The 13,354-nt window shown below is 36.2% G+C and overlaps 1 protein-coding gene across 2 annotated transcripts in view; it reads right to left on the bottom strand.

Annotated features, from left to right (window-relative positions):
* Positions 1-312: 312 nt before the first annotated feature.
* Positions 313-13,354, bottom strand: part of SP3 (Sp3 transcription factor) — a 34,712-nt gene continuing 21,670 nt past the window's right edge. For both annotated transcript variants that reach the window (XM_030277492.4, XM_030277491.4), the window contains 3 exons: positions 10,084-10,276; positions 4,267-4,463; positions 313-2,080 (listed from right to left, as the gene is read on the bottom strand). In XM_030277492.4, the coding sequence (XP_030133352.1) occupies positions 1,764-2,080; positions 4,267-4,463; positions 10,084-10,276 (707 nt within the window). In that variant the 3' untranslated portion in view covers positions 313-1,763. The remainder of the gene's footprint in view (positions 2,081-4,266; positions 4,464-10,083; positions 10,277-13,354) is intronic.

Genomic DNA, 13,354 nt, shown 5'->3' on the forward strand with positions numbered 1-13,354 from the left:
ACTCCATGTAAACTTAGCATGTCAGAGGATTTAAATGCAACCTATAGGATGGAACCTACATATTCTTCACGCCCTGCTCAACACGAGAGCAAAACATCCCCACTATACCAACACAGCACATTAGTGTGCACGCACATCCAAATGGGGGTTTGTGAGCGAGGAGGTGGAAAATTACCATCTCTGTGTCCATAAGGAAAGAACACACGTTTCTCCTTCCCACCATCTACTGCAAAATAATATAACATCTCAGGCTATCAAGACATATTATGAAATTACACCTTGTTAGTTAACAAGAAGCACAGTAAACTCAAGTCAAAAGAAAAAAAAATAGTGTTTTATTAACTACCACACTGTTATAATACACTTTAAACGTACAATAAGGTAGCCTTTAAATTTGAGGTGGTTTTAAGAATAACAAATGAACAGATTTTCAAATGCTTGTAAATAGGTGAACTGCAGTAATTATTGTTGTACATTTTTTGAAAATGGTATAGCACTTACAGACTGGCTATATAACTTCATTTTGTACATTTTCTATAATTGAAAATATAAACAGTAATTAAAAAATAAAAAGAAAATTCAGCATAATAAAAAACATATATGTTTATCAGTTAAATGTACTGGATACATACAATTTTTAAGGGAAGAAGCAAAAAAGGAAAGATGGCTGATATTTAAATGCAGATTGACTAACCAAAAACTAAACAACAAACAAATAAAAACCTCATAACCCCCCTAGTTCACTATGACTATATCCATATGTTTGGGAGTACTGTCAATATGGAAGTGATTTTTCTTTTGTATTTGCATATGTAATATTTTACTGGTAATTTACATGATGGCTTTTAAGGCCCTGGCATACAGATGTTTTTTTGGAAAAAGATTTGATAAAAATCACTGCTGAGACGCAATACACCTTATTTTTGGTCCTCCAATGTTCAAAAGAAGGGATATACTTCACTATAACATCTGCCTTACCACCCAAATGCTTCAACCTATACATATTTATTTTTCTTAACATTTTAAGCTTTTTAAACATTGGTTATATTGCCCACCTTGGTTATTGAAAGAACATTAACAAGACATCATTTTGGCAAATTAAATCTTAAACATGGCTTTTCAATAGGATTTAAAAGGTGACTATCCCTAGAGTTCCATGTTAAAATGTAGTTTGCAAAATCTTACAAGAGTAATGCTTAAAATATTGTACATAGTTAACCTAATTAAAATAATTAGCTTCAAAATGACAAGTTGATGAGCTAAGTAAAGCCTACACTATGTAACATTTGCTTGGAAACTTGATTTGTCAGTTATGCATAATAAAAATTCCAGTCATCAAGAAAATTACAAAATTTCTTTTATCATAATGTGATTTCTTTTCACCCATCAACTTCTTTTATCTTACAATAGATAAATACCAACATGTTCTCATTTTTTTTACACTAAACCACACAGGATTGATGCATTTGGTTAGACTACCATTTCCATCGTTAAATTCTTTTTTTTTTTTTTTTTAATATAACTTGGTAAAATTTCTTCTCTTCTAGATTCCAAAAGTACCTACAAAACCCATGCAATTTTACCATTTTAATATACTATGGAATATCATACAAAGTAAGGCATTTCAGTGTCATGTATAACCAAGTTACTGTCAATCCAAAAATTTTTGCACATCAATAAAAAGATATCTAAGAACTTAGGAACAATATTCTTCTCACTACTGTATAAAAATAACCACAATTAATAGGTATCTTGTGTAATATTTACTCCATTGTCTCGTTTCCCGAAACTGTGACAAGCTGTAAAGGTATTTCAGTGTTGGTAAGAATATCCTGATTGCTGGTGCCAGATGTATTAACAGTTCCTATTCCTGAAACAGAACCTTGTTGAATATTTGCAAGGATAAGTGTTGTTCCTCCTGCAGTAATCAAAGTATCATCAGATGTTGCTTCTACTGATGCCAGCACTGTACTGCTAGAGTGAATGCCTTTTTTATTCTGATGTGTTTTAATGTGTTTGGCAAGATGGTCACTTCTCATAAAGCGTTTTGAACATTCTGGACAGACAAATTTCTTCTCACCTGTCAAAGAAGGGAAAAAAAATTCAAGAACATGAAAAATTAAAAATAAACTTAATGCTTTTTAGAGTCATAATTCTAACAAGAATTATACTGAGGAAGAAAGCAATTGAACATGATAAACTTGTGTGTTACATTTCTTGACACCCGTACAAATCCCACACAATTTATATAAGAAATGATTTAATTTTCTGGCTGTCACCGAGCCTGGGGAGATCCTTCAGGCATGCTAGAGAATATAGCCATCTCATATCCTCAGGCTGCTAAGTTTCACTGCAATTATTACCAATAAGTAACTTCTAGGAGGAGAACAAAACCTACCAAATGATGGACAGAGAAGACTGTATGACCTATAGTACAATCACACTTGAGACTGACACACAAGACCATAGGGTAATTCAGGTTTGAAAGGACCTCTGAATGTCTGTGTTCTGATCTCTTTCTAAGCAGTCACCTATGAGATTGGATCTGGTTGCTGAGGAATTTACCCAGTTTTCTTGAAACCTTTAAGGATGGAGATTGCAGGAACTCTACAGTCATCCTCTTCCAGTGCCTGGCTATTCCCACAATTAAAAAGCTTTTATTTATAGCTGTTCTGAACCCTTCTTATTTCGACATACCTCTGCTGTCTATTATCCTTCAACCAATAACCATCATCAGGGAAAGTAACTGACTTCTTAAGGATGGCCTTTGCACATAACTAGAGAATTACTACTAAGCTCCCCCTGTCATTACTGTTCTCTGTGCACCTGAATGCTACAGTCTTTCCTCATAAGGCAAATGTTCCAGCTTCCTGTTCATCTTGGTCACTCATTAGTGAACTCAATCCTGTCATCTATGTCTTCCTTGTACTGGGTGCTGAAAACTAGATGCCATATTATAGAAGCAGTCTAACCAAAAGAAGGGAATAATCCCTGTGATCAGGGTTCTTCCTTCTGTTAATACAGCTCTCGGCATCGTTGCTGCTGGTCTTTGACCATGTTCCACTTGTCTATCAAGACTCCCAGGTACTTTTCAGAAGAGCTGTTTCCAACCTCTCCATGCTTAGCCTTTGTTACCCTAAGTGATAATTCCATCCTAGGTGCAGTACTTTGTGACTGTTCTTGCTGAATTTCCTAGGATTCCTGTTAACCCATTCCTTCAGCCTCCATCCCTCTGAATAGCAGCCTTGCCATCAAGTGTATGGACTGGTCACCCCAGTCTGGAGTCATCCACAAACCTAAGAAGGTTAACAGAAGAATTGTGTTGATTCCTCCAGGTCAATGATAAAAATCTTAAGAGGTCAAACAATAGATCCCTGGAGTTCTCTACTTTTTACTGGTAAGCAGGTGCACTAGGAGCTATTAACCACACCCTCGGAACTGGATCATTCAACTTGCCTTTTTTTTAAAAACCATCAGCCTGTCCATTCAGACAGATTGTAACATCCCAGCTTGGATTTAGCATCCAAAATGGCTACACAAAAGCAGACCATTAAGAACAACATGGAATACTTTTCAGACATCCAAAGACATTTTTCTAAGCAATGTAAATACTGATAAACACAAAAATTATTTATCTACGAGTTTTTCAAATACTATGATTTTAAAAGGTATATATCCTGTTGAATGCAAATATTTAGTTTGTAAGAAAACAGACAAAACAGACAACAGATTTTAAACTAACTGCTCCTGTATAATTTTCTTTTCTTTGTATTGGACAGAAGGAGAAATGTGAACCTGAAGTTACTAATCAGTGGTCTAACCATGAAACTAAAAAGTGTAGAATGAGGCACCATCACATGTTCTTCTTTGATTTTAGGAATGATTATCTAATCCCCAGGCCACCTAGTCTGGGGATTCTTTTTCTTATTGAAGTTTTCTTTTTTTTTCTTTATTGAAGTTTTAAGATAGAAAAAGAGTTATAATCCGGTTCAAACAAATGAAATGTATTGCTGAGTCTGAATCAAAGTATTCTGATTAAGCTGCGTTAAACATCAGCTTAAATGTCAGTTCGGAATCAAGAGGTGTGTGTTTTATCTCCTCCGACCTACCAATGATTCCAAAATAAGATCTAGCTGACTTTAGAAAAATCACACTGCCTTAAAATCAATCCAATTCAGAGATCTGTTCTCCTCTTAAAAGTTATTTATCCAAGCTCAGTCCATAGCACTCCTTTAGTTAAATACACCAGAATCAAAGACTGGAAACCTGTGTGCGTTCTTCGGTGTCGCTGGAGCTCATCGCTGCGAGTGAACCTTTTGCCACAGAACATCCAATTGCAAACAAATGGACGCTCTCCAGAATGCCAGCGGAGATGAGCTCTCAAGTGTGAAGTCTTCCCATATACTTTGCCACATCCTGGTATGTGACAAATGTGTTGCTTCTTTTTCCCCAAATTGGAGCCTCTGTTTAAAAAAAAAAAAAAGAGAGAAGTTATTCATTCTAATACATTCCTCCTAAATACTGGTCCTATACACACATACACATAACACAACAGATCTGCAAGCCAACCCAAGCAACTTCATGTTCTTGTTTCAAATACAACTGGATTCCAGAACACTCCGCAAGGAGCTGGAAATAAATTCTATAATGCTATCCCAGCTCCACAGAAAACTATAAATTCAGCTGTGTGTGAAATGTTATGTGATAGAAGCATAATCTTTAACAAGCATACATGCATATGAAGTTGGAAATACAGTTATTACAGCAGTTTGTACCACTTTGGTGCTGAAGAGCCCATATTTAAATTTCTCAGAATTTCAGGCTTTTACCATATCAAAGATAGTTTAGGCAAAGAAAAACACAAATTACTGCAACTGCCAAAATGGACACTGGAGATTTTGGCAACTGGGTAGAGAACAGATGGGACTTTTGGCATCTTGGGGAATCCTGAGAATCAGTTTAGGGTTTGAAGACAAGCATACTAACCTGAATGCTTTCACTAAAAGAGGTGGAAACTGATCTTGCTGACATTTAATTGACTTCCTTGGTTTTTCAGTTAAAAAAAATAAATCCATCACAATGAACACAGAATTCAAAGATAATATAAACCAGACTAAGCTTGATGCTTATTTTAAGATGCTGCCTCACTGAAATGGTAGGTGATCAGGGGAAACACCTGATACAACAGCCTATTTTTTTTTTAATCACATCACAAGAGATAGACCCAAAGAAAGAGATCAGTCTGGCCAGTGCAGGGCATCATGATTGATTTTAGCCAATTTAAGTGTTTGCTATTGCTGAAAGGGGCACTTGAGGGAATAAGTCTGGCTGACAAGACAGCTATATGAATGGTAAATGCTGGTACAAGGGAGGAGATTGCAAAATGCAGCCAGGCATCAGGCCACTTTATTCATCAGCAATGTTAACTTAGAACACCTTAAATGGATTCTGAAATCAATCTTGAGTGCTCCATCCTCTATGAGTGATTATACAGTTTTTAGCTGCCTCCCCATGGAATTTTTTTTCTTTAAACTGGGTGCTTTATCTTCTGGTTTACATCTAGCAAAGGTTCAGGTTAAAGTGCGTGCACGCTTCAAGGTGCTAGCAATTGCAGCAAGCATTTCTGAACATGCACAAAAATGAACTCACTCTAAAACCCCACAGTGTCTAAGGGGGATGCCAACCTAATCACATATGTACCTAAAACTTTACAGACAGTCCAGAAAAGTAAGGAGATAAAGTCCCCATTAAGTCCTAGAAAATGTTTCTATGATTCTCAATATAGAACAATCTTCATAGTGCTTCATTAGTCATTTTGTCTCAGAAGATAAAAAAAACATCACCTGTACCTACTAATTATTTGTCATGACAAATACAAATTCTGATTTCAGAACAAATTCAATAGAAGCAGAAGCAGAGTCCAGAAGGCTTGTGATCCTGTTGCAGCAGGAGAATCATCTGAGGACTTCATCCTCACATCTTCTCCAAATAAAACTCTAGTATCTTCCCTTCCACAGTATTAGTACAAATAATTTGTAACTTGGCACGATATAGTACACAAATTGGATGAAATCACATCAAAATTCCCTCAGAATAATGTTAATATTCCTATGTCAATCATTTGAAATGGCTTCATTGCACCTCTAGTCTAGACTGAAGGAAACCAAGGTTCAACTCATGGTCATTACTCATGGTCGTTACATGTGCATAGGTGATATAGAACACACAATTCTAAGCACCTCATCTAACTGCTGACAGAATTCCTTAGCAGACTCCGAAGTTCCAAGTGAGAGGGAAGTAAGAATCCACAGAATGAAACTCACAAGGCTACTGTGAATTAGCAACTAAGTGTATTTATTCTATACAACTTCATATGGGCACCTATATGTTTGCCTCATATGTGCTCTAAACTAAGAGGATACAAGCCAAATTCTATCTGGACACTTTGCAGCTTAGACAATCTGACACTATGCCCTAACACATGATGCTAAGAGGCCTTTCTTGCTGCACTGGCCAATAGCCATCATAACTGAATAGATGTACATTACTCCAGTGATTCCTTGAGTGAAGTCTAAAGATCTATTCACATTAAAGTATTTCCATAGTACATTTTAGCTTTACGAAGATTGGATATGACATTTTTCAATAACCAGGCTAACTGCCAGAGTTTCAGCAGGAAACATCTTCATCCACTAAGAAACTGGACTGTATATTCAGCAGTATTTCCAGCAATAACATTAAGTGTTTCAAGGGTAAAACACAAACTTTTTAATTATTTGAAGAATGTGGTTTTTAGAGTTACATACCTGCAGTGGTACTCAGAAGCACAGCTCCTCTATATATCAGACAGTAGCAGTCATATCTCAATGTAATGTAACTGTTAGGAGGGTGAAATCTCTAGGTGTAACTGAGAGGAGATTAAACTGTCTACTTAACTTCAGACACCTTAACTAGAAGCCTAATACATTCTGTTTGGAAACAGAGTCATCCTTTCGGACATGTGTCTCTGTCTGTCCACTTGCTTATTCTCCATTTATTATATAAGCTTGGGGCTAAAAGGTGTTGATTTACAAATCTAATATATCCTCTTCTTCCTTTCCTACTTTCCCTCTCACCAAGTAAGGCAAAGATAATAGTGGCTTCCCACTTCACAAAACTGGTACGAATCTGAAGACTATAGTGTAGTTCAGTTCCAAAAGCCAACAACAAAAACCAGAAAAAACTTCTCCACTCGCCTCTGAATCCAGAAACAGAAAATGCAGCAAGAAATACCAAAACCAACACCATATGAAATTATGATGAAGTCTGCATATGTGAAGCCATTTTCCTTTTCCTGCTCCATTCAGAGCATAGGAGCAACAGTATTAATTGAGTGAAACATTATTCAGTTTTTTCACACTGATTTAAAGTACTTTTCTTGTTTTAGTAGTTACATGTTATTTCTGTACTACATTAAACACAAAATTATTCATTTCTCCAGGGCTTTTTTTCCTCATCACAGGTACTGACAACACTCACAGTCTCTAAGCAGCTCACAAACACTGATGGCTTTATCATCTTAACATTTTGGTATGGTGAACCTCAACTAGTACAATCACTTTCTACCTCCAACTATGAGGTAGAAAGAGATCAAAATTGTCAAACACCCACCAGCTTGAGGTGTCAAGGTTAATGTAGTAGAAGCATATTTTCTCAGAGTACTCTAGATGTTCACAGTCTGCTCAACCAACTTCTTCACAGGAATGAACTCAGTACTTCTGCAGCGGAAAAGGCGGGGTATATAGACCTACACCTCCAAAATTTCAGAGCCCTGTTGATGCAGTCCTGTGTCTCATTCCCTAAACACCTCCCAGTTGCTGCAATAAGGAAAGCAGGTGACAGTCTTTACACAGCCCTGAATCATTCCCTCTGTATCAGCCATCCCATTCCACTGAATGACACTGATGCCATATGAAAAAAACAGTATGTAGTCAAGTAATTTAAAACCAAGTGATAATGTATATGCACAAGGAATTAAGTTAAAGTTGCCCAGGATATCTTAACTAAGCATTTGTCCAATTTTAAATTTTGCAACTTTAACATAATTTTAAGAATTATGAATGCTATCTGAAAGAATTTACAAAAGCAAATGTATTACGATCTGAAACTCCGCAAATCATCAGCAGAGTTAAAAGACTAATCAAAACTCAGAATCCGGTACTAGGGATAAACAGGTAACTCTAGCAGCTATGGAACATTAACACTCAAATATTTTTTCCAGTGGGCTTATTCCTTTCTCCTAAACTCTAAAGGAATTCTGCATTCTGGTGGGAAAGTTGCTCTAGCAACTGTAAGCACTTTCACTCTTTTCTGTTTCTCCAGCATTGTCTCCTTCTTTATCCTGCTTCTCTTCAGTTCTAATTCTTCTCACATCCTGACTTCTTGTCCTACTTTTCCTAGTTACTTTGTATGTTTGATGTGTCCAGGCCTTCCTTTACAGGGGATTTCAGATTCTCATCTATCTTAACTCTGTCGTAGCTCTTATCTCAACTCTTTCACAAAAATTGCATATCTGAGTTTTCAGTCCAACTACACCCGTCTCCAGACTTCCCAAAGCATCTCTCAAAAAGATTCTCTCTTGGACTGAAACTTTAAAATTTCATTTCATAGCAACTCCACTCAGAAGGAAGAGGATTTTACAGTACGAATTTCTAAATTAAACCACTGTTTAATTTTGGAATAGTTTGGAATAGAGCACAAGGAAGATTAAACACCTGGAATCTCTGTTTCCTAAGAGTACACGCAGTGCAAATCACATTTTCAGAGTTTTCTCCTGAAATGAAACAAATCTCAACCCAGGGTGTACTTTGGGCAGATTTTCATAACACAGCCAGAGTTCACCAAGAACTTAGAAATGTCTGTGCCATGTTGCAGTGAACTACACATAGCAATTTAACAAGAGGAATCTGATGGACAAAGATGCTGCAGGTTTTATCACCAGCTTTGCTGGTGATGTAAATGTATGAGTCTTTTTCTCTTAAACACACTTAATACTTACTCAGCATGGCTGCCTGAGATATTACCTCCCTGTGCTTGCAAGGCAGGTGTCTAGAATATGCAGCAAGAAGTGACAAGAGACTTGACAAGAGAAATAACTCAGCCAATGCTATTAGAACTCTTAGTGCCACTGGCACATTCTTTAAAGACATTTTAGTGATTTACACTATAGTTCCCAAATAAATAAAGACCTCCATTTTAGTGAAGAAAATGTTATCAAAATGGGCAAATTTTAGTGTATTGGAAAGAAGCTCCTGCACAATTCTCTCAAGCACAAACACAACTAAATATTTTCACTTGTAAAAGGCAGCTTATTACCTTTCCCCTTTCATATCCATAATCAATGCATTTAAAATTAAGTGTTTGGAAGTAGAATAAAATCTTCAGAACAAAAAAAAATAGTACTATTTTAATGAGATGCACAATAATAAAGCACAGGTTCCAATGCAAGACTGAAGTTTAATGAATTGGAACTTACTACCTCTTTGTTAGCCAAGTCTCACTAATTTTGACTGAAAACAATTCAAAATTTGTTATTTAGAATTTTATACAAACCTTGTTATATTATACAAACCTTGTTTTTCCTAGGAAACCAGTGAATAAGAAAACTAGGAAAACTGTATTTTTGTAACACTCTAAAGCAATTAAACTGTGGAAAAATGCTCAATCACCGAGGAAATGCAGGAACACAGGATTTAATCAAGTTCTTGACATATGATAGGAAGCCAATCACAGATGTGCGTATTCCAAAATATTTCATTTTCATATTTTTAGGGTGATGTTCTATTCCCCTCACTTGTACTAAGGGACATCTAACTCCACATTTTTTTCAACTAATCTCAATAGAGTAACTCAGAAAGGATGGAATAATCTCTTTTTTCATCTGCAAAGCCCAAAATGGAAGTGTTAGTCCTTTATTGCATAAACTCATTTGCATAAGCCTCTAGTTTCCTCTCATTGCAGACTGTTGTTAAGAAAAGCTCAATTTTTTTCTTACCCATTATTCGTTTTTTTATTATATGTGATATGACACTGAACTTTACATACCGTCCACCACCTTCTTTGCAGTTGGGACATGTACATGCTACTCGTCGCAGCCTTTTCCCCTCCTGATGTGGTTGGTCCCCTTCCTCATCTACAACCTGTACTCTCAAATGTGTTAGATCATTAGTATTCAGTGTAGAATCACCACTGAGCTGCCACTCTTCTGGATCAGGATCCTCTTCTTTAATCCTAATATCTGGGAAAAAAGAACAAACACAGATCCATAAGTAGCCCATTAAATAAACAGAAAGGAAACCATACTGATCAAATCTTTTTATTCATGAGAGCACTATACCAGTCAAAAGTCAACATCCTTAAGTGAATTCTGACATTGCTTCTGTGCTCTTGTAACCCATATTTAAAAGTTTATCTTAATATGCATTTCGAAGTTGAAGGTAAACTATAATGCTTTGCTATAGCTTAAGTTTGAACTGTTCTTGGTGAGGAATGCTGTCACCAGGAGACTATTGCTTGCATGAAACTTGGGAAAAACTGAGGAACAAGAGGTTGGACAGAGACTGAAGAAAATGTAAACATATGTTTCAAATGACCCTGAGTAGCCATTTCTGTTTCCATAGCATTTCTGAATTAGTGTCACATGTAGTGGCAACAGCCTTCTTCAATGGTCTTCAGAAGTCTTTAGTATGCACAAAGATATAAAAAGTAATGTGAGAAATCAATCTAATAAAAGGTTTTCACCTGAGAAAGACTGAGACACCTAAGGAAAACAAATAAATTAATGGTTTCATTCCATTTCCACTTTTCACCTGAAATTTATGTCTGCTGCACAAAACATAGAAAACATTTAGAGAAGAATGTTATTCAGCACTAGAGAGAGATAAGCAATAGATGAGCCACTTCAGTGTTTTGATATACCAGTAGTCAAAATAGGTCCTAGCAGTTTTCTGGATGCAAAAAGGCCTCCTAAATATTCCTTATAGGATGGACATTTGCAAGTATGTGCACCCTCTCCCAACAGAGCATTCATTCAATCTAATCCAAGAATTAATTACAGCGTCATAATAACAACTGTTTTAACAAATTTACATTTTAATAGGAACATTTCCCCCTCAAACACTATTCTGCATTCCCAGTGGACTCCAAGTCTGGATTCCAAAAAAATACAGTTTGTATGTATAATTTTAGAATGCTGAACCCCAGCCCATTCTTTGGTTCAGCAGAGTAGTTTACTATGCATTTTTTCTGTGAAAATGGTTTGCCACTAGCACAAACTAATAAGCAAACATAATTTAGGGTGGGTTTTTTTGTTTGTTTGTTTTTGAAACTTCAAATTAATATCTGTCTATCTTTCTGGACACATTCAAGATACTGCTTTTCCAGCAAGACAAACTTAATTATCATGTAGACTTTTATCCTTAAACACTGAAAGCTTAACTGAGCACTGTGGCCACTTTTAGGTTCTTTCTGGGAGTCAGTGCATCAACCATCATATCTTTGTAATGAAGACAAAACTGCAGATTGCCTGATAAAACATAAGAAAAACTGTGCTGGGTCATATGACGAAGAGCATCCTGTCCCAGTAGAGATCAGGAAAGAAACCAATAATAAAACACGTAAAGAGTAATAGTTAACTGGTCTACATTCAAAGTCATCTCCAGCATTCATCTGTTTAGGGACAAAGGATATTGCTGCACAAAAATTTGCTTGATGTCAATAGAGTCTCAGCCCAGTCATCTCCAACAGCAGAGTTTGCCTTTCTTTTGCACACATATAATCATATGCAGGACTCTCCTGCACCCTACATCACTGATGTTACTACACTTAAAGTAATTCTCTAGGAAATCACTGCATTGGGAAGAGAATTCCAGGTCAAAACCAGGGAAGTATAGAATATTTATCTGGTTTGGCTGCAAAAGTCAGTGTTAGAAATTAAGCATGCATGAATATGACAGGCTCTGACCTATGGGAATACAGGAGCAAGCATATTCACATCTGCTGATTTTTTACAGATGTGGTACTACTGTGTAAGCGTGCCCAAAGTCACCTGCACATCTTCACTGTTACCATCACAAGTCCACAATTTCAGATTGCACCATAATAAATATCTTTCATGGGAAGATCTAGAAAACCTTTGGCGACTTCTGGTCTTCTACATGAGCCACCAAAGTACCTTTGCTACCAAATCAAGCTATTTTCTGAGATCCATTCAAAAAATAACTTTATTATCTGTATGTTATATATAAAATTGATTTTAGGTAAGCAAACATTAAACCACCATAAAAAAAGTTTATAGAATTATCTTTCAAAATACTACTGAGTATACTAATACATTTTAGAGCAACTTCAGAAAGAAGCAGAAGCTTGATTCATTCTTGCACAAAAGAGCACATAATAGGAATTTAAATACAGCAAGGCAGCAAGGCTGCCAGCACAGGCCAATGCAAGTCTCCAACCAGTTCTTTAGGATTGTGTGTTATACACTATACCCAAAATACTTTTACCAATCAAATGTAGCATCAAATGTACACTGTATAAATTCTGGTTTTATTTAAAATAGCAATTAAAGTACAGTTAATAAAATAACACAGTTTTAAGAAGGTAATTTCATTATGATCTCACTAACATTAGACAGTGGTATACAGTGTGCCTGCAAAGTCAGTAGCTGAATCCAGTTAAGACTGCATACATATACTTCAGAAGAGATATGCAAAGATGAATGGAACAAATTAGGGTATGGATCTGTGTTCACAAGACCCAACTCCACTACTGAAGTCAAACATTCCATATGATTTCTCCTATTACACTGACCTCCCAAAGTCACACTCTAATCATAGAGAAACACGTAGGAGTAGAAGCATGTCCAAAAAGTCAATTACTGCATGCCAGTATCCATGACTTTCTACCTTCTATGCAATGTCTGTTCCACTTTACAAACTTTTGTCAAGAGTTCCTTCCACTTTTTCATTAGTATCTCTCTATTCCCAGTTTCTCCCAATCACCACCATTACTGCAGCAGCACAGAGATGTACAATAATTTCATAATGATATTTAGAAACTTATTAGGACAAAAAAAAAAAAAAAAAAAAAGGCAGGACAGACAAAACATACCTAATAGTTGAGGAGATTGGAGAAGACAACAATTTGCATAGATATACAGTAGTTTATAGCATTATTCTAAGAAATGCAAAACTGAAATGAAGACAAAGTAGTACTATGTTTTTAATTCTGTGCTGTGCTTTCTGCTCATCTTGGTAAGGCAGAAATTGTACCTATTTCTTTAGTTACTCATCAGAAGGACTATCTTCTACTCCTG

Source organism: Taeniopygia guttata, chromosome 7 (genome assembly GCF_048771995.1).
Source record: "Taeniopygia guttata chromosome 7, bTaeGut7.mat, whole genome shotgun sequence".
NCBI lineage: Eukaryota > Metazoa > Chordata > Aves > Passeriformes > Estrildidae > Taeniopygia > Taeniopygia guttata.